The sequence below is a fragment of the Hemicordylus capensis genome, chromosome 3 (assembly GCF_027244095.1).
Source record: "Hemicordylus capensis ecotype Gifberg chromosome 3, rHemCap1.1.pri, whole genome shotgun sequence".
NCBI lineage: Eukaryota > Metazoa > Chordata > Lepidosauria > Squamata > Cordylidae > Hemicordylus > Hemicordylus capensis.
The window spans coordinates 10,133,500-10,154,287 of NC_069659.1; the positions used below are offsets into that span (position 1 = coordinate 10,133,500).

Here is a 20,788-nt window from a genome sequence, read left to right on the forward strand (position 1 = left end):
GTTCTTGTTATCTAACTTTTGTAAAGAGATCACTTTCAATGTGGCTAGGTTTTGCTACACTGTTTGTATTATACGCTCTAGTCTGATGTAATGTTTTTTGTTGTATTGTCTGATCTACGATCGTAATAAAATCTATCTATCTATCTATCTGTATATGAGGTCATTCACACAGCCAAAAAACCTGTGTTCTGCCCAGGTTTGGGAGCTGTGTGTGCTCCCAATTTTCCCAATTGGAATGACTACAAGAAAGCCTTCGATTCATTGCCTCACACATGGATACTAAAATGTTTAGAAACAACTGGTGTCAGCAAAAACATTCAGATATTTATTTAAAAAGCAATGAGCATGTGGAGCACACAGTTAACAATCAATGATGAGACACTTGGACAGGTTAGCATTAGAAGAGGTATTTTCCAAGGGGACTCACTATCCCCTCTGTTGTTTGTAATCGCCATGACTCCACTTTCACAAATACTAAACAAAACAGGCCTCGGATACCAAACATCTAAAACATCAAGTCAAATCAACCATCTGCTGTACATGGACGATCTGAAGTTGTATGGAAAGTCCCAGTCAGAAATCAAATCACCGAACACTGTCCGTATATTCAGTAACGATATAGCAATGGAGTTTGGACTAGACAAGTGTACTGAATTAATAATGAACAGAGGAAAAATAACAAAAACAGAAGGAATAGAACTGCCCAATGGAAGCAACATCAAGAACCTGGAAGAGAAAGAACATTACAAATATTTGGGCATTCTCCAGGCTGAAAATTGCACACACTGAAGTTAAAAGAAAAATTGGAAGTGAATACATCAGGAGAGTTAGAAAAATCCTCAAGTCCAAACTCAATGGCGGGAACACCATACACACCTGGGCTATACCTGTTATAAGATACACTGCAAGAATAACAGACCGGACCCAGGCAGAGCTAGAGACGCTAGATCGTAAGACCAGGAAAATAATGACCATCAATCATGCTCTGCACCCCCGCAGTAATGTCGATAGGCTATACCTCTCTCGCAGCTCCGGTGGAAGAGGAATTCTATAACCTGGCAATGGCTTAAGAATGGCCAATTACAAAAAGCAACTTTACTTGGAACAGCCTATATTTTGCGACGATATCTATAATAACCAACAGTATTGATGATAAAATTCAGCCATCCTAGGTCCTTGGGAAGGACTCGATGTGTGGATAAAACAAACCAGTCAATAACACATGTCTGACTGTGTAAACAAGAAATAATAATAATAATAATTTATTTTGTAAAATATTAACTGTTTTTACTGTTTTACATTGTGCTTTAAATTTTGTACACTGCCAAGAAATGCACATATCGGACAGTATAAAAATAAAAATATGATAAATACATAAATAAAATAGTAAGCACTGAAGTGGGGGATGTCCCCTTTCCCTTTAGCATGAGATCTGGCTTATTTGTTTGAGATACCTGGACGCGTTTAACTTATTCCTGGCTTGCAGAAACATCCAAAATGCTGCTCCCTCTTGGCTGATACTTAGATAAAGACAGAGAGAGCACAAGTGAATAAGTCCATTGGACCAGACAGGGATTCTGTGAGTTCTTACACTGTTATGATTTTACAGTTTAAAATGTATTTTAAAAACCACACACACACAATAGGGAAAGCATAGTGTATTTATTCATCACTGTCATAAGATTACAGTCCACATATATAATCAGTTATTCTGTCCCAACTGCTGAAGTACATTCTATGCAAAGCCCATTGAGAGTAGCTCTGGCTTATATGCATTTGCTTGCGAGGTCTTCAACGAACTGGATAGAACTTCTCCAGAACTTCTGCCATGGTTTTCTTTTCTATCAAAGGAAGAGAAAATGCTGTTGAAAAAGCTGATTCACTTATCTTTAAGTTTAAAAAAAAGTTTAAATAAAAATAAGGCAGAATTATAACAGTTGACAACTCTGACTATCTCAAAAATAATTTTTAATAATTATTTAAAACAGCAGCACTCAGTAGGGTAAAGGACCAGTAATTGCTGGATCAGGTCTTGCTGGATCAGGTCCAAGGCCCATCTAGCCCAGCATCCTATTTCACACAGTGGCCCACCAGATGCCTCTGGGAAGCCCACAGACAAGAGCTGAGGAAATGCCCTCTCACCTGCTGTTACTCCCCTGCAACTGGTATTTAGAGGCATCTTGCCTCTGAGGCTGGAGGTGGCTTACAGGCCTCAGACTAGCAGCCATTGATAGACCTCCCCATGAATTTATCCAAACCCCTCTCAAAGCCATCCAAATTGTTGGCTGTCACCACATCTTGTGGCATTGTGTAAAAGAGTACTTCCTTTTGCCAATCCTAAATTTCTCGGCAATCAGTTTCATAGGATGACTGCTGGTTCCAGTGTTATGTGAGAGGGATAAAAAATTTCTATCAACTTTCTCCACACTATTCATGATTTTATAAGCCTCTATCATGTCTCCCCTGTCAAGATGGATACATCTTTTGAGAAGCAGGCCTTCAGCAATCCTGCCACTCCTGTACTTACACAAAAGGAGAAAGAGGAGGGAAGAGGGCACAGCAGCCTTCCCTGTAAAACCTCAATTTCCCAACAGAGTTTTTCTGTCTCCAGTTGTAGCACTCTCTATTTATGCCGAGTTAATTCTCACTCACTCATAGGACTGCTCGGCAGGGAACGGCTGCTTAGCCCTCTCCTCTCCTCCTGAATTCTGCAGCCAGTATCAGGAATTGCAGTAGAATGATTGCATAACCATTTCACCATAGTCTGAATTGTTCACGTGGAGCATTTCGGACCGAAATCTTTTGTCACCCTAAAATCCAGGGGTGCAGTTTGCCAATTGAAGCATGCAGTAACTACCCTGTAATAAGCAGCTGAGTGGGAAATTGTTTTTGCCTCTACTGTCTGCTCCCCCCTACCCCGCCCCCCGCTCCCAACACATTATCTCTCCAGTTCCAATTACCGGAGAGAATGCATCTTGCAAGAGTGGTAGTCAAATAAAAGGGAAATTTTATTTTTTTAAATTTATCATATTTTTATACTGCCTGATATGTACATCTCTAGGTGGTGTACAAAATTTAAAATATTTAAAAATCACAAATTAAAATACATGATATAATAAAAGCAATAGCATAACAGTTATTAAAACAAGTTATTAAAATTAATTCTAATTAAAAGAAAATCAAGGGGATGTGGTGAGAGACTGACAGATCTGTACTTTATACGCTCCCAAGGAACCTGATATGTACATCTCTAGGTGGTGTACAAAATTTAAAATATTTAAAAATCACAAATTAAAATACATGATATAATAAAAGCAATAGCATAACAGTTATTAAAACAAGTTATTAAAATTAATTCTAATTAAAAGAAAATCAAGGGGATGTGGTGAGAGACTGACAGACCTGTACTTTATACGCTCCCAAGGAACCTAGGTCACATCTACTTATAGAGCCTCATAAGTGATGCAAGACAGTCTTTTTGATAACAGCACCCTATGTCTGAAGTAACTGTCCCAAAGAAACTCACCTGGTGCCAAAATCTGTTGTCTTTCCAGTGCCAGGAGAAGACCTTTTTATTTGCTCAGGTCTTGCACAGCACCTAAATTAGCCAGTTTAAAATTTCCTCTCTCTCTCTTGTTCTCTCTCTCTTGGCATTCTTGCTTGTTTTACAAGTTTTCTTGTTTCTCTTGTGTGACGTTTTGTTTTTGGTTTCTTTGTGCTTCTTTTTAAAATCCTATTTCATTCTAAAGCTGCTCTGGGTTGAAAGGATCCCCAGTTTTGGTATACAACCAACAAGGGACCACACCCCAATTCCAGTTGCTGGACACTTCTTTGGGAGCCCTGTCACACTGTCAGAAAACCACTGGCATCTTTCAATGTGAGCATGTGTGCAGAGGCAGATTTCCTACACATACCACCACGGCACATTGCTGTTTTTAGAACAGGCTTGTAAATAGTGCCTGGCTTTGGCAGCTGTTGACAAGCAAGGTGGCAAGCTTAGTGCTTTTGATTCATGAATCTAGAAGGAGGTAGGCAACCTTAGCCCTCTGTAATAAATTGCAGCTGTGGATGATGGGAACTGTAGTTTAACAACAGCTGGAGGGCCAAAGTTGCCTACTCCTAATCTAGATGTTATCATGGCAACCTAGCAGTTTGTTTATTATTTGTTTAGTGCATTCATATACTGCCAAACACAAGCATCACAATTGCAATTTGCAATTGCTTAAAAACAACTACAAAATCAACAGTTATGATTAAAATTAAAAATAATTTAAAACTCAGCTAAAAGCTAGATTGAACAGGTGGGTTTTCAATGCTCATCTGAAGACCATCAGAGACGGTGCAGCTCTAACTTCAACTGGGAGTGTGTACCACAGCCCCTGGGGTAACTACAGAAAAAGCTCGTGGCTGGTTCACCACCAGATGAGTCAATGGTGACAGTTAACATTTATTTTTCATCATGAGCATGACTGATCTATACTCCAAACATTTGCACAATTTGTCTACACTTGCTGTAGTAAGGCCCATAGAGTGCACCAAAATAATCTAAATTTTTTTAGATCTGAGCCCTTTTGAGACAGGGGACTACGTTCTCATTCTTTTTGTCTGTGGAACTGTTTTTGTTGAAAGACATAACAAGAATAATAATTTCTGATTTGCTATAAGCTAATGCCTCTCATTGCTGTGCTGCCCGAGTTCTGATGTCCCTTCTTGAAGCAGTTTCACACAAACATACCTTTTGCCTTAAAGTCCTCAGGATGATGCCTTATGTACTCCGCAATATCTCGGTCTCTTTTCGCAAAGTTGTAAGTTGATCGTTTATTCCACCAATAGCCGGCATAAAAGAATGCTGAAACCCACAGGACTTGCCGATGGACACCTGGAAAACGAGAAGGAAAAAGTTGCGGAGGGAGATAAATGTAGGGGAGTGAAAAGAACAAGTTCAACAAATACCTGTATTCAGCATTTCAAGGCTTTGGTTCTATTTAATTTTTTAAAAGGCTTTTGGCAGACTAGTTGAGCAAAACACAATTTGTAGCATCTGCGACTATCTGGGATGCAGCCACCAAACCTGGAATCTTGCTCCAAGATGGCAGTGCCACAGTAAGAACTGCATATGCCCTTTTGTAGGAGGAACTCCCTGAGAATCTGGGTTCCCCTCAATACCAACTGAGCTTCACCAGCATTAAGATTATTAGAAATATGTATCTTTCGCACTTTAACCATGAAAGCCCACAAAGCAGGTTAATTTGGATGCCTGTTGCAAAAAGACTCACAATCTTACTTAATTAAAAGAAAAGGTGTGTGTGTGGGGGCGGGGGGAGAGACACAGGAATGAGGCACCAGCACCTCTGAAAAGTATACAGTGTACTGTGCTTGATTGGCCAGCAAACTCGCCTGACCTGACCCCATAGAGAATCTATGGGGCATTGCCAAGAGAAGGATGAGAGACATGAGACCAAACAATGCAGAAGAGCTGAAGGCCACTAATGAAGCATCCTGGTCTTCCATAATACTTCATCAGTGCCACAGGCTGACAGCATCCATGCCATGCCACACTGAGGCAGTAATTGCTGCAAAAGGGGCCCAAACCAAGTACTGAATACATATGCATGCTTATACTTTTCAGAGGTCCGATATTGTTCTATTCTTCAATCCTTGTCTTATTGGTTCCATGTAATATTCTAATTTTCTGGGATTGTGGATTTGGGGTTTTCATGAGCTGTACGCCATGATCATCACAATTATAACAAATTAAGGCTTGATTTATCTCGCTTTGCATGTAATGCGTCTGTCTCATATATCAGATTCACCTTTTAATTTGCATTACTAAAATTAATGGACTTTTGCATGATATTCTAATTTTCCGAGTTTCACCTGTATACAGATCTGCACACACACACAATTGTTCACACGTTTTGTTCAACACGTGCACCAGGTTCACTTTTAAAATGAATGCATACACAATCATTCACACACAAACACGTACATGTCTCCAAACACTTGGGCACATATGCAGAATAATGCCCAAATACTGCTACAGGTTTACTGTGAGGCTTTAAAGCGAGTTCAAAGTACCCCACTCCACCAAACAAAAAACAAAAAAACCCCACACAAAGTGGATTTTTAAAACCCCAGATATAAGTTGGGCTACATTCTAATTCACAGTGAAAAACCCAAATTGTGTGTGAAGTGCTCCCCGATAGCTCACAGGGTAAAAAGATAAAGGTAAAGTGTGCCATCGAGTTGATGTCAACTCCTGGCAAACACAGAGCCCTGTGGTTGTCTTTGGTAGACTACAGAAGGGGTTTACCATTGCCATCTCCCACGCAATGTGAGTTGATGCCTTTCATCATCTTCCTATATTGCTGCAGCCCGATATAGGTATTTCCCATATCCTGGGAAACATATCAGCGGGGATTTGAATCGGCAACCTCTGGCTTGCTAATCAAGCACTTCCCTGCTGTGCCCCTTAAGGTGGCAGGGACTTTGGGGTAAATCTGGCTGATATGTGAATGCACACCTTCCATTCTGAAGGGGATGCAAGCTAAAGGGCTTTAAAAGCCCTATTTGTAGCGTTGGGAAAGACCCCTGCCTGAAACCCCGGATAGCTGCTGCCAGTCAGTGCAGGCAGTTCTGGGCGAGACGGACCCATGTTCCAACTCAGTATATGGCAGCTTCACATTTATGTGCGTTTATGACTGACAATTAAAAACAACACACTCCAGGTATGGAAAAAGAGCCTCTAATTCAAGTCATGACAGTGGTCCAGCAATAGGGTGGGGCGAGCTACCTGTCGTCGGGCACTCACCCCCTTAATCCCCGACTCCCACCCCTCTCGTCCCAGGACCCCTGATTTTTGGAAGCACCAGACCCCAACCGCCGAAGCAGCGATTCTCTGAGCATGTGCAGAGTGATTTCTCCGGTGAGAGCGCGGCTTCCAGGCGGGCTTCAGCCCCGGCCCCAACCCCCGCCCATCCAGGCGACTGACCGCATCCCAGGATAGGCCTCTGGTTGATGCCGTTTTCGAGCAGGGCGCCCACCCAGCCCATGAAGCCCATCCAGAGCGAGACCGGGCTGAACACCGGCTGGGGCGGCAGCGACCGCGCATCGTCCGGCAACCGGATCTGGAGCGGGAAGAGCCCCATGGCGCCAGCCCAGGCGAGAAGGAGGAGAAGGCGAGCGGAGACCGGCCGGAGCACGGAGAGCGACACACACCGGGCCCGTCGCCCGCAGCCCGAGCGCTAGGCCCAAGGACAACAGGCGGTCCGTCCCCAAACCTGTCCCCCGCCGCACAACTGGCGGTCCGTCCCCAAGCCTGTCCCCCGCCCCGGCGCACAAAGGTTCCGCCGCTCTTTGGCTCCCTCTACCGACCTCCTTTTTCCTCTGGAGGAATAAGGGAGCACGGGCACGCGCAGAGCGGCTCACGGTCGCCACCTGCTGGCGGCGGGTTAGCCCTCCCTCGTTGCCGCCGTTTGTAGAGGCCGGTACTGCTGCGGCAGACAAGAAATTCCATCGTGTGTTTGTTTACAATATTTATACCCCGCCCCTCCAGTATACGCCTGCGCGGGGCGGCTCACAACATTAATAAAAGAAAAAAAGTCACAATGTAAAATGAGAGACGAATACAATTAAACAAGTTAAGTTAAACAACTCAAAAGCCCCAGGTTAAAACGACAATTAAAATTACTCTTCCCACCACCCGGCAAATTGAAGGTGTTTGGAAAAAACCTAAAAACTGAGAACTATAAAAACTAATGTTCTCTAATCACTGGATGTCTAAAGGAGGGGGCTGCACAGACTGCGGCCTCCTACAGCTGTTGGCCTGCAATTTCCACAGTCCCCGACTTAGGGTTGGGAACATAGGAAGCTGCCATATACTGAGTCAGACCCTTGGTCTATCTAGCTCAGTATTGTCTACCCAGACTGGCAGCGGCTTCTCCAAGGTTGCAGACAGGAGTCTCCCTCAGCCCTATCTTGGAGAAGCCAGGGAGGGAACTTGGGACTTAGATGCTCCTCCCAGAGCGGCTCCATTCCCTGAGGGGAATATCTTACAGTGCTCACACATGTAGTCTCCCATTCATATGCAACCAGGGCAGACCCTGCTTAGCTAAGGGGCAAGTCATGCTTGCTACCACAAGACCAGTTCTCTTCCCAACATTTGCCAACATTTCATTGCCAGAATGAGGGACACAAGTTTCAGGGGACTGGTGCCCCCCCCCCCAGGAGGTGTATGTGGTAATCAAAAAAAACCCCTTGATTATCATTGACCTATATGTAATTGAATTATATGCTATTGAATAATGCCAGCATTGTTATTATTTAGAACATATTCAAGTTATACCACTTTTCAACCAAAAACTTCTCAAAATAAGAAGCTGCTGGCTCCGCCACCAAAATGAGGGACAAATGCTGTCCCTGTAGGGACCAACATTTCATCCCTGAAATGGGGGCTATCAGGATTTTCCTACAGGCAATTGCCTGTCGTAACACAACAGATAGCATTCTGGCATGCTAAGGATTAATAAGTTCATTGCAGTTTAGGTGTTCATATACTGGAACTAGAGGGAGGGGACAGGTGTGCTTTATTCCACGCAAGCTGATGCCACACAATAGATTTGTCAGTTTGTGTTGCATCCAAAACAAAAGGGTCTTGTGGCACCTGAAAAGATGAACTTTGCATCTTCCAGAGGGATAGCTATGTGTAATCTTGTGACCAATACTAAATTGGCAGGTGCCCACTGCAAATCTAGACATGGATCATTGATGCCAGCTTTACGATAGAAGGCTCTTTTTCTTCTTCAGAAGGAAAAAAAATAAGACAAAAACTACCCAGCAATCCCCACCTTCGGCTGGCAGAATAACCTGAAGCAGAACACCGTGATGGAAGCATGCCAGTGCAGCAATTTTCCATTCTGATGTGTTCACAGCTTTGTATCCAAATAAGTTACACATTGCAAAGCTGAAATATAATACACAAAAATCTTCTACAAAAGTTTACAGAAACACACAGACAGGGTTAAAGGAACCTGAGGAAGCTACAGCAGACTATGTGCCAAGTGGATTTCAGGACAGACTGCCACCCACAGTGACAACCAGACTGCAGAGCTGACCCACAGAATAAGTACAAGTGCATAATATGACAGAGACATCTACAATCATCATTTTTAGACAAATATATAAAAAGAGTACTTTTATTTCCATCTTTCACCATGCATGATTGTAATTAAATTTCTTTTCTGGAGAGCAGTGATCCTTTAACACAAGGACAGCTTACAGGTGACAAGCAAAGGCAGCTCCAGTAAAATAGCCAGTATTTGCTTCAGCTCAACCCAAAGGTTAAGGAAACTCCAATTCCATTACACAAAATCTAATTTAAAAGTCCTTTTACAAACAAGAAGCTTCTTCTCTCAAACTGGAAATTTATCCTGCTTAAGAGTATTTGCCAACTACTGCCGTGCTTCAGAGTTCTTAAGGAAACAGGAGCTATTTCTGAAGAAGATGGCACCACTAGATGACTTTAATATACTGTAAGTACTTAAATACACTTAAGGTATTATGTCCCAAGAACAGCCACCATTCAGTACTGGTTAATTTTCTGGAACCATCTCTGTGAACTTGGTCCACTGTAAACATCTTTATTCTTCCTTTTGTCTTACAACTGATGGTCCCGTGAAGACAGAGATGTAGAGTTTGAACCAAGCATACGTGATGCCTACAGCACAATATACAGAAGTAAGCAATAAAGGGAGGAAGGGAAATTTTAACATCCAGGTGGTGAAAGGAAACACGATTTCACAGACGATTTCCAGAGGTATTAGTCCAATGAGGTAGATAGTTTCCAGCCAGTTAATCAGAGGCCCTTCTCTCCTGTGAGGGGAGGAGAAAAAATGGATTTATTATTATTTTTAAACATAATAGTGTCTAAGAAGTTGCTGCTTTCCGAGATTGCTCCTGGGTTTTGCTAAGATATACTACACTACATGTAAATACCACCAGTACAAGTATTTATATACTGCTTTTCAACAGAAGCGCTCAAAGTGGTTTACACAGAAAAATAAAGAAATAAAATGGTTCCAAATCTCAAAAGGGCTCACAACCTAAAAGGAAATTTAAGGCAGTAACCCCCACTGGAGGGATGCTGTGCTGGGGCTGGAGAGGGACAGTTGCTCTCCCCCTGCTAAATTCTAGAGAATCACCACTTTTAAAAGGTGCCTCGTGTGCTCAGTTAGCAGCGGGGTTGATGCACGCCTGACCCTTGTATTAATGTTTTTTTCATTTTAAATAGCCACGGCAGGGCAAGGAAGAGATCAGGATTGAAATGCATGGGGAAGGGCTAGTTTATTGTATTGTTTTAATTTTGTTCTTATTTTAATTTTGCAAGCTGCTTTGATATGAAAAGCAGCATGCAAAATATGTTAAAATAAAATCAGTTTGATCACTGCTCGTTTCCCTTGGTCCCTTGTGTTAGACACAGTTGTAGATAGAAACGGTAACCTAAACACTTCTTTCCACAGACTGCATCAACATTTTCTTCTTCGTAACATTGCAGCACAAAATCTTAATGCAAAATGGCCGCTTTGACATATGAACCTAGATTTTAAAAAGAAAAAAAGAGGCTGCAATCGTATGCACACTTACCTAGGAGTAAGCCCTGTTGAATATCGGCCTTGCTTCCAAGCAAGAATTAATAGGATTGGAATAAGTCTCTTTAGCATTCACCAGGTTTCAAACACCTTGCAGCCATCTGGCCATCTTCATTGTAAGGCCTGGACAGCCCCCTTCAACCTTATTGTTTTCTGGACCCGTATGACACTTCAGACAAAGCTGAATACTCTGCACAGTCCCTCTGGCCCCAGGTGGAGGTAACTGTTCCCACCGTGCTGTGCTGTGGCCTACCCAGTGCCAAAACAAAAGGGGTGGAGGCTCCTTAAAGATAAGTGCAGCCCTCTGGAGTCCCTGCACCATCTTGGAAGCGGTGTTCCCTCTAACAGAGATTCTCAGATGTTGTTGAGGACAACTCCCATAATCCACAAGCAACATTGCAGCTGGGGATTATGGGAGTTGCAATCAAACACATCTGGGAATCCCTGTTAGAGGGAACACTGCTTGGAAGGTGTGCATGGGGTGCTGAGAAGTGTAGCCCTTCCCATCCCTTTCCCCACAGAGCTCCTAAGAGAGGGCTCCTCTGTCTCTCTTAAAAGGCTCTCCCAGCACAGAGCAAAGTGCAGGTCAGCACAGTAGGAAACGGCTCCCACACTGAATAATGAATTTTTCAATATTTCCCAAGTGGGAAATGGCCCCCACTTGAAAAGTAATTAAGACCACTGATCTAGCTTCATTAAGGCACCAAATAGTGTACATACTTACAGGAGTAGGTCCTACTGAACTCAGTGAAGCTTCTAAAGTAAACATGCACAGGACTGTTCTTACTAGCAGTTGGGTGGGGGGTGGGTGGGGGGGAGCTTTCCTTGGCTTGCCCAGTAACCGTTTGTTTAGTCGTTACCTGAAGATGGCCTTCAGCGCGGAGAAGCTGTACACAGTGAACAGCAGCATGAGGAAGATTTTAATTGGCAGTTCTGAAACATAAAGAACGGTTGGCAAACTTGAGACATCTGTACGGATCTGTGTATGATATACATGACTAAAGCAAAGTTCTGAAGGGAGAAAAACATTCTCTTCTGTGTAGCAGGTGTCTACTGAAAAGAGAGACTCTTTTGCGGTGCCTGCCACCTGCTGTTTTGATAAAAAGTACTGAAATTAAATACACAGTATTTAACAAACAACATGTTGCCCAGTTAACCAGGGTATCTTTGTAGGAAGTTAAAATGGGTTTTGACTATTCTGCCTGATTAAAGGCTGCAGCCCTAAACATAAACTTTTTCACTGACTGCAGTGTGTCCATGATTGCCCAAAATGTACACAACAAGCTTTTGAGGTAGATCAATATTTTTAATACTCTTATTACAGAAGAATGAGAGTGTGTGTGCAGAGAAGACTCACCGGGTGCTGTGAACAGCAGGGGGAAGAGGGAAAGATGCCCTGTAGTAGACAGAACCAGATAGATGCCAGCATCTCTTTGCCGTTCTACAGCCAGCAAGCTATAAGACAAGAAGAGGCCTTTTTTTAAAAAAAGCAAGCATTAGCGGGGAGAGAGATCTTCCAGTGAGGTTAAACAGAACAAAACAAAACACAACAACTGCAAGATATTCCCCTCAGGGGATGGAGCTGCTCTGGGAAGAGCAGAAGGTTCCAGGTTCCCTCCCTGGCTTCTCCAAGATAGGGTTGAGAGAGATTCTTGCCTGCAACCTTGGAGAAGCCGCTGCCAGTCTGTGAAGACAATACTGAGCTAGATAGACCAATGGTCTGACTCAGTATATGGCAGTTTCCTTTGTTCCTAAGAGAAGCTGACAGCTTAGCTGAAATATTCCAAGAAATAGCATATATATTTAGTAGCACACTGGTTAAGAAGTGCTTTTAGCTACCATGTAAAAAAACCTGCATAATGAATACCGTGATGCAGAATCTAGGCTGCATCACAGCAGTGGAGAATATTCAGGGCCAAAAAAAATAATTAAAAAATAAAAAGAGTTAAAATGTTTTCACAGAGGCAATGCATTCTGTTGTATACAAAGATGGCCTTTGGCCTTTCTTAGCCCCGTCACCCAAGGTCTTGGAACTAGTGATGTTGGGGACTGAATGTGAGAATTTCTTTATACAGCAGTGCAAAGTTTTAACTCTCTTCTGGCAGAGAGTACACTCAGCCCTGAAAATACTCCACTGCGGCCTGGATTCTGCATCGGAGCCGTGTGCCAAGGTATCCATTATGCAGTTTTTTAAACATGCTAGCTAAAAGCATTTCTTAACCAGTGTGCTGCTAAATATATACGCTACTCCTTGGAATGCTTTCAGCTAAGGTGTTGGCTTCTCTCGAGTGTTGTTGTTTTTTTGGTGGCAGGGACCTTGGAGACTTCCTAGAGTTTCATATCATCATAGAGTCAATTTGCATGAGGAAGCAGATCTCTGTTTGGGAGTGGTTGGAGACCCACCTGAATTCTGCAACCTATAGGTTTGGTATGGTCTGCTCCAGGGGTTCTAAACCTCAGATACTGTTGGACTGCAGCTCCCATAATCCAAAACCACAATGGCCTCAGTCCAACAGCATCTCGGGACCCAGGGTTCAGAACCCCTGGTCTACTCCGACTAGCCAAAAGATCTCCAGGGTTTCAGGCATGGGTCTTTCCCTGCCCTACGTGGAGATGGAAATTGCAGCCAATCTGACTTCCTGAACATGGCTTGTTGGGGATTTGAACTTGGGACCTCACATATTGCAAGTGAGAATTATACCTCCAGGACAGGGGTGGGCAAACTTGGCCCTCCAATGTTGTTGAACTACAACTCCCATCACCCCCAGCCACAATGGCTGGGGATGATGGGAGTTGTAGTTCAACATTGGAGGGCCAGGTTTGCCCACCCCTGCTCTATGATGATAAGCCAAGACGTGGTGAACACTGCTATAGCTCAGAAAGAGTTATGCAGCCTGCATATGGAATTGGAGCCTCTTTCTCGGTCTCTTACCTCAAAGGAAGAATGGCAAGGAGTATGGCCTTCTCATGGACATGCCACCCAAACATGAAGGAGCTCAGCGCACAGAGAACCAGGCATCGTAGGAAGCCTCTGGGCCCTTGGGGTTTAAACCAAAGACAGAAAACAGAGGGCTAGAAACGACAGGCAGAAACAAAGCTTCAGTGGATATTTCAGAGCTAGAAGCACGTTTCATCGTTCAGTTGGAGCTTCCCATTTCTGCTCTGCAATAGGCAAGAGGCTGACAATCTCCAGCTTCTATTAACCTGCTTGGTACTGCCAGAAGGAGGACGCAATTCATCTTCAGGGACACTAGGCGCACTATATGGGCGTGAATCTCTTCTACCCAAGGAACTCTGAGAAGTGTAGTTCTGAGTGCATGCTGAAAATGCTTTAACAATTGCCAGTTTCACTGGTCTTCAACTGGAGGGCTGCACCAATGGAGCCAGAAACATTTTGGAGGGAGAGAGAAAGATGGGTAGACATACACAGCAAAGCAGAAAAGAATATATAAGATCAGTGAATCCCAATTAATGTTGCGAGCTGGGGTTAATGGTAGCTTCTAGAATTGGACATTTTGAAGATCACTGACCTAGTTACTTAATATAGGAACACAGAAAGCTGCCTTCGACCAAGTCAGACCATTGGCTCATCATCTAGCTCAGTATTGTCCACCCAGACTGTAAGCAGCTTCTCTAAGGTTGCAGGTAGGAGTCTCTCTCAGCCCCATCTTGGAGATGCTGCCAGGGAGGGAACCTGGGACCTTCTACATGCAAAGCAGATGCTATGCCACTGAGCCTATCCCCTGATCAAAGCAAGCCGAGCTCTGCTGACTCAGACCAAGCATCTATCTAGCCCAGCATCCTGCCTCCAACAGTGGCTAGTCTGCTTCTCTTGGAAGCCCATAGGTGGCACATGATGGCAGCAGCCCTTCCATTTGTCCCCCCAGAGCTGGGATTCAGAGACGTGCTGCCTCTGTATGTGGAGGGTCTGCATAGCAATTACGACTGTTAGCCATTAATAACCCTCTCCGCTTCCATAAATCTGTTCCATTTTCTGTTAAAGCTGCCTAAAGTTATGGCCATCACTATAACCTGTGGCAATCAATTCCAGATGTTCATTCAGGGGTTCTCAATCTTGGGTCCCCAGGTGTCATGGGACTACAACTCCCATCATCCCCAGCCATTGTAGGTTGGAAGTTGTAGTCCAAATATCTGGGGAATTCTGAGAACCTCTGAATCAATTAGGTACAGAACTACAGTTCCCAAGGTCCCTTGGTTGTGAGGCACAGGCAGCTCTGAATGTGGTTTACACGTGGAGATATCCTCAGAGTGAGTTTCAGGAAAGATTTCAAAGAGCAGAACGCTAGAACCTAAAGACCGTAAGAACTGATTGTCCACTCCCCCACTGCCCCCTACCGCTGCAGTGGTGAAATGACCTTTTTGAACACTAACCCACAAAACGCAAGAAAAATTAGCACATTGTGGTGGTGGTGGGGGGGGGAGGTCCCAGCTTTGCTCGCTCCCTGTAGTGCTAGCTTTCTACTTGCAGGGAACTCGGAAGGGATGGTGCCCTCAACTGCACTCTGAAGCAGTACAGTCCATTCTTCCAGATGATTTAGCTGCATGTTTAGACCAGGCCCAAGTATGGATGCCACAGAATGAATGCCATCCTAGAGATCAAAATCATCTTTCTGCAAACAAATACCGCAAGGCATGGAGCTGGTTAAACATGGACACAACAGGGCACAGCAAGGGTTCTCAAACTTGGGTCCCCAGATGCTGTTGGGCTACAACCCCCGTAATCTCCAGCCACAATGGCCTTTGACCATGATGGGAATTGTAGTCAACAACATCTGGGGACCCACGTTTGAGAACCCCTGGGGTAAAGGAATCCATATAAAACGAAGGGACATCTCAACATACCTAGATGGCACCAAAAGCACTGGATGCGATCTTTGAGCACTTCCCCTCCCTGCAGTCAAGCTAGCCTGTGCTAGTTTTGCACTGAACAATACAGCAATTTAAGGGCTGCCCGCTTTTTTTATTTGCCCTGTTCCTCAGTCTAACAGCAGCCCAATGCATTGGCATGCACCTGGTAAAGCTCTTCCCCACTACTGTATCTCTATACCAGGCAAAGCTCCATCGGCAAAGTTTTTGCAGGTCAGGTAGCTGTTAAAGGCATAAAACCCAACAAGATGACAACTGCATTTTTAGCGGTAAATAGGCCAAGTATTCAAACAGCCAACTCCCTGCTGTAAAGGAAGTGGCTTCAACGAGGCACCAACAGAGAGCGTGATTTGCATTTACCAGCATAGAGATGGCAGTACAAGCCAAGCTGACCACTGGAGTCACTGAAGGAAGGACAGCATGCTGAAATTCTTGGACCAGCCCTCCCGTCATGGCCGCCTTGGGCATCTTTGCAGGATCGAGGAACTTGTATTTCAGACCTGCAAGTTCAAATCCAGTTAATTAAGGAGCACAGGCACAACATCAGCCTCATGGACAAAAGCCGTAAACATATATACTAGGAAGCAAGTCCCATGGCCGATTTCAATAGTGTTATTTAAAATAATGATTGACAATATGGGTCTTCATGAATGCTTTGGCAGAAGGGTCACAGATATGTGCAGCAAGGAAGGAAATAAGGAGATAGACATGGCAGAGATTTTATATTCATAGAAGAGGATGGCATATTATTCAACACTAGGGCCATGGGTTCTTTCAGATGACAACATCAGCACATGTTACCACAGAAAACAGAATGGGGAATCCACACTAAGAAGGAAGAGGTTGCATTATATTATTGGCACCATCTGCAGGCAATCCATGAAACAATGGTCTCTTTTCAAGTTCGACTAAAAGAAATATGGGGGTGGAGGTGGGGAATCCTGTCTCTCTAGTACAATACTGCTCAGGGTGGCTCACAAATACAACAAAGCAATACACAATTAATTCGAATTGAGTTAAAAACTAGACCCAGTTAAAAATCAGATTTAAAACGTACTGGGACAGACAAGAAACAAAAACCTTCTCTCAAAAGATTGGTTTTCAATGGTTTCTTAAAAACCCAGAGGGAGGGAACATGGTGAAGCACATCTGGGAAGGCATTCCAAAGCCGAGGGGCCACAACTGGAAAAGGCCCTGTCTCTAGTCCCCACCCACCGGATCTGTCAATGGCATAGCCCCCCTGAGCGGGGAACGAGATAGTTCTTTCATAGTTGTTTCATGGACTGCTGCAGATTGCTAGCAGGTTCCCTTAAGAATACAACATGACGGTTTACTTCTTAGTGTGGATATCCATCCCCCCACCACCACCGCAATGGTAATTCACACTGATGATGGAATATATATTAGCATCTTGAAAAAACCCATGTCAGAAATCTTAGAACTGCAGCTGATTTGCATGAACATGGCAGACAGTGCCAAAGCATTTCTTATTCCACAACAGCTCTTTTCAAAGCTGCAAAGTTTAAGCCACACTTGGAAAACAAAACTAACAATCTAGCTGTAAGAAATTCAAGAACACATCTGTGGTTTTATTTTCGGAAACGGTGAAGGCTAGAAGTGCGGACGTAGAAAGAAAAAAGCAGGCTGGATTTCTGTTAAGTGGTGGATAGTGCCAAGGGTCTTGAGGCCATGTTACCAACCTTACTTAGGGAATTGCAAATCTTGTGTTCCCGAACCTTCTATTTTGCCTCCTAAGCCAACAAGCTTGCAGTGAAATTTCACTGCTGCCTTTGCTTCTGATATTGACCAGAGGCAAGATACTGGATCAGCCAACACACTCACCTAAACTAGCAAGTTAAAACACACGCACATAAACTGTCCTCATGTCTACATTTTAAGACCATAAGAGCCATGCTGGATCAGCCTAAAGCCCTTTCTAGTCCAGTATCCTATCCCTGCAATAGCCAACTAGGTCCCTCTGGGAAGGCCAGAAATGAGACGTGTCACCAAAGAGCTCTCTCCTGCTTCCCAGCAAATGTTATTCAGAGGCAACCTGGCTCTGAACCTGGAGGCTGAGGCAGCATATGGCCATTATGACTACCAGCCACCGATAGAGTTGTCCTCTATGGATTCATCTAATCCCCCCTTTAAGTAATCTAAGAGAGTGGCTAGCACTATGCTTTGTGGCAGCAAATCCCATTGATTAATCCTTATATATATATATTTAAAAGTAAAAAATGTAACCAGGAAGATGGCTCTCCCTTCTAGCAAAGGTCTCTGAAAGGGAATAACAATCTTGCAACAGTTTACACACAAAAGAAGCACTAGGCATGCAGAATTAATGTACTGTACCAATCACAGAAAGAGCTTTGTCCAGAGCGTTGTACATTGCCCAGAAGTTAGGAGCCCAGTATGCATGGCAGAGGCCTCTCTTGAAAGGAAAAAGGCGGGAGAGGACCTGAGGAAGCTGGCCCTGAAGGAAAGAAAAATGTTTAACGTTTCCACTATGTTGCTTTCCATTTAAACCGAGAACCCAAAGATGACATTACCCCTATTAAAGACATAGCTTAACTAAAGGATTGTTCCAAATTCAGATCATCGCTGGTGCACTGCTCTTGCTAACTCATGATCAAGAGCAGATGTAAAAATTCAGAGAGAATACATGGTACAGCCCTCTCTGGTCAGTACACCTCAGATTGCAGGGGTGGTTGTACACATGTATAACTACTTCTTATACAGCATGTCAGACAGGAAGCTAGACCAGCAGCTTTGCAGAATATCTCCCTGATGGTTAAGCTTTTTATCTGCAGAGAGATTTCAGATATGGGGCATTTTCAAACAAGCAATCACAGGAAGCACAGGAATACTTATACTGGGTTAGGTCATTGGTCCATGTAGCTCAGTATGGTCTTCTCTGACTGGCAGTGGCTTCCTCAAGGTTTCAGGCAGGAGTCTCTCCCAGCCCTATCCTGGAGATGCTGCCAGGGATTGAACCTGGGACCTTCTGCATGGCCCCATTCCCATCGTTTTCCTTCCCCCATTCCAAGGCGGTACAGATGCTTAAGGCCTGTACCATGCTTTTTTCCTGCAACCAACTCTAAAATTGTAAAATGGGAAGGGATTTATCCCCAAGCAGAGCTGGGATGCAGGTACCTATATACAAAGCCCTCTGCCCTGCCCCAAACTCACAACATCTCTCAGGGTTTCCAAGCCCTATCTGTTTGACATCTTGGCTCAAGGAAAGAACTTTCAAAACCAAGACACCCTGTTTTTGTAACCATCAGATAATCAGCAACCATGAGGAGCTGAATAAAGGTGGTTGCTTAGGGAAGTCCAGGGCTCTTACCCAGGCAATGAAAGGTCCCAGTGAAAGTGCAGATACAAGGCAGACAATTAATCCCAGGGCAACCAGACGAAGAAAGCTGAAACTGCGCCATCGGAGGGATCCGTCTGGAGAAAACGAAACATTACGATCAATTCTAGAAGAGGATGTGTAGGAGAAACAAGACATTTTAGCAGCTAATTTTCATTTGCTGCTAGCTGTGCATAGGATTTCCAACCTGATCTAGCTTATCACTACTATTCCTGAATTAAAATTTATCTGGGGAAGTGAAATTATCACCATGACCTCTGGTTTAGGCGAGAATCCCCACATTCTTAGAATGTGTATTGGGTACAATTGTGTATAGCTTGAACCTGCACATTTTTTACACACACACACACAGGACCTGACCTGCAACAAACTCTTGCAGTATATTCGTGGTGTGCGATGAGTGTTACCTCAGCCTGTGGCTGGGCATGGCGGGGGGAAAACAAGTATTAGCAACAGACAGGAGTCCCTGCTCTAACTGTGGTCTTGCTTAATTTGCAACATTTATTATTTTGTTTGTTATTCCGGGGAGTGGGATAGTGCTCAGTCCCAGCTCCTTTTCAAATTCCTTTGCCCTCAGAAACACAAGGCTGTGAAGAGGCTAGTGAGAAAACAAACAAGCTTTACATACCTTTCCTCCACAGAAGCAGAAGGGGTTACGAGTGTCTTGAGGGAAAGTTCTTCAAGATGATAAATTTCCCGCTTTTTTGTTTAACCCCCACATTACCTCTTCCCACTTGCTTGTCTGTTAACTCTGAGCTCATGGACATTCTGTCCCATTGACTAACAGAGGGGCAGTTTGGGGTGGGTTTTTTGCCCCCTTAGATTTTTTTTTTAACATTATCATATCTGTGGATCACCCCAAATCTGCTGGTACTTCCTACTTGCCCACAGCCACGCCAATTCTCTGTCCATAAGGATCTTAAATTTCAGCTCTTTGGGAAACAACATACACAGAGCTACCTTATTGAGAGGAGAGCTGGTCTTGTGGTAGCAAGCATGACTTGTCCCCTTAGCTAAGAAGGGTCTGCCCTGTTTGCATATGAAAGGGAGACTAGAAGTGTGAGCACTGTAAGATATTCCCCACAGGGGATGGAGCCGCTCAGGGAAGAGCAGAAGGTTCCACGTTCCCTCCCTGGCTTCTCCAAGATAGGGCTGAGAGAGATTCTGACCTGCAACCTTGGAGAAGCTGCTGCCAGTCTGTGTAGACAATACTGAGCTAGACAGACCAATGGTCTGACTCAGTATATGGCCGCTTCCTATGTTCCTATGGCCTACTTTAATCAACAACCTGGTTCTTGTGGCAATTTCTAGTTATGCAAAAATGTGTATATTAGCTTTTTTTGGCATAATTTCAGTTCTGCTAGTCACAGAATGGAGAAGACAGCTATGTGTGACATGCAAGCCACGTCTTGTACCACAAGAAAATATACTTAGCATCCCAGACACTGCTCACAAACTGTCAAAACTATATTTGCAACCTGGGAACTATTTTTATTTTATTTTTTAGAAGTGGAAGCGAAGATTGTTGGGATGCTCATCTCTGTACCTAATGGAAATTCTGTGCAGCTGGAGTCACCACTTTAGTCACAGAAGCCTGAACTGCCTCCCCCCAGAGAGACATTGTGTGGCACAGTGAACAGAGCACCGGGCACAAGCCCAAGACCACATGAAGCCATTGGCCTGATCCATGAATGACTCTCCCCAGTTATAATCAACTGTAGGTAGGGATGTGCGAACCGGTTCGGATCCGAACCGGTTCGGGTCCGAACCGGTTCCGGTTCGGAGGTTCGGATCGAACCGAACCACCCCTGGTTCGGTTCGAATCTGAACCGAACTGGGGGTGGTTCGTTTCGAACCGGTTCGGACCGGTTCGGATCGGTTC

The 20,788-nt window shown here is 44.1% G+C and overlaps 2 protein-coding genes across 2 annotated transcripts in view; both read right to left on the reverse strand.

Annotated features, from left to right (window-relative positions):
- Positions 1-1,647: 1,647 nt before the first annotated feature.
- On the reverse strand, positions 1,648-7,307 carry NDUFC2 (NADH:ubiquinone oxidoreductase subunit C2). The gene is made up of 3 exons (XM_053312163.1): positions 6,992-7,307; positions 4,736-4,879; positions 1,648-1,841 (listed from the first exon to the last, which is right to left on the reverse strand). Exons 1-3 carry the CDS (start codon positions 7,146-7,148, stop codon positions 1,792-1,794), a joined length of 351 nt encoding a protein of 116 aa, XP_053168138.1. The 5' UTR covers positions 7,149-7,307; the 3' UTR covers positions 1,648-1,791.
- A 1,871-nt stretch (positions 7,308-9,178) lies between these two features.
- The window catches only part of ALG8 (ALG8 alpha-1,3-glucosyltransferase), a 29,535-nt gene continuing 17,925 nt past the window's right edge, over positions 9,179-20,788 (reverse strand). The window contains exons 7-13 of the mRNA XM_053313021.1: positions 18,880-18,983; positions 17,886-18,006; positions 15,894-16,033; positions 13,579-13,718; positions 12,004-12,101; positions 11,507-11,579; positions 9,179-9,870 (exon numbers count right to left, since the gene is read on the reverse strand). Of these exons, the coding sequence (XP_053168996.1) occupies positions 9,639-9,870; positions 11,507-11,579; positions 12,004-12,101; positions 13,579-13,718; positions 15,894-16,033; positions 17,886-18,006; positions 18,880-18,983 (908 nt within the window). The 3' untranslated portion in view covers positions 9,179-9,638. The remainder of the gene's footprint in view (positions 9,871-11,506; positions 11,580-12,003; positions 12,102-13,578; positions 13,719-15,893; positions 16,034-17,885; positions 18,007-18,879; positions 18,984-20,788) is intronic.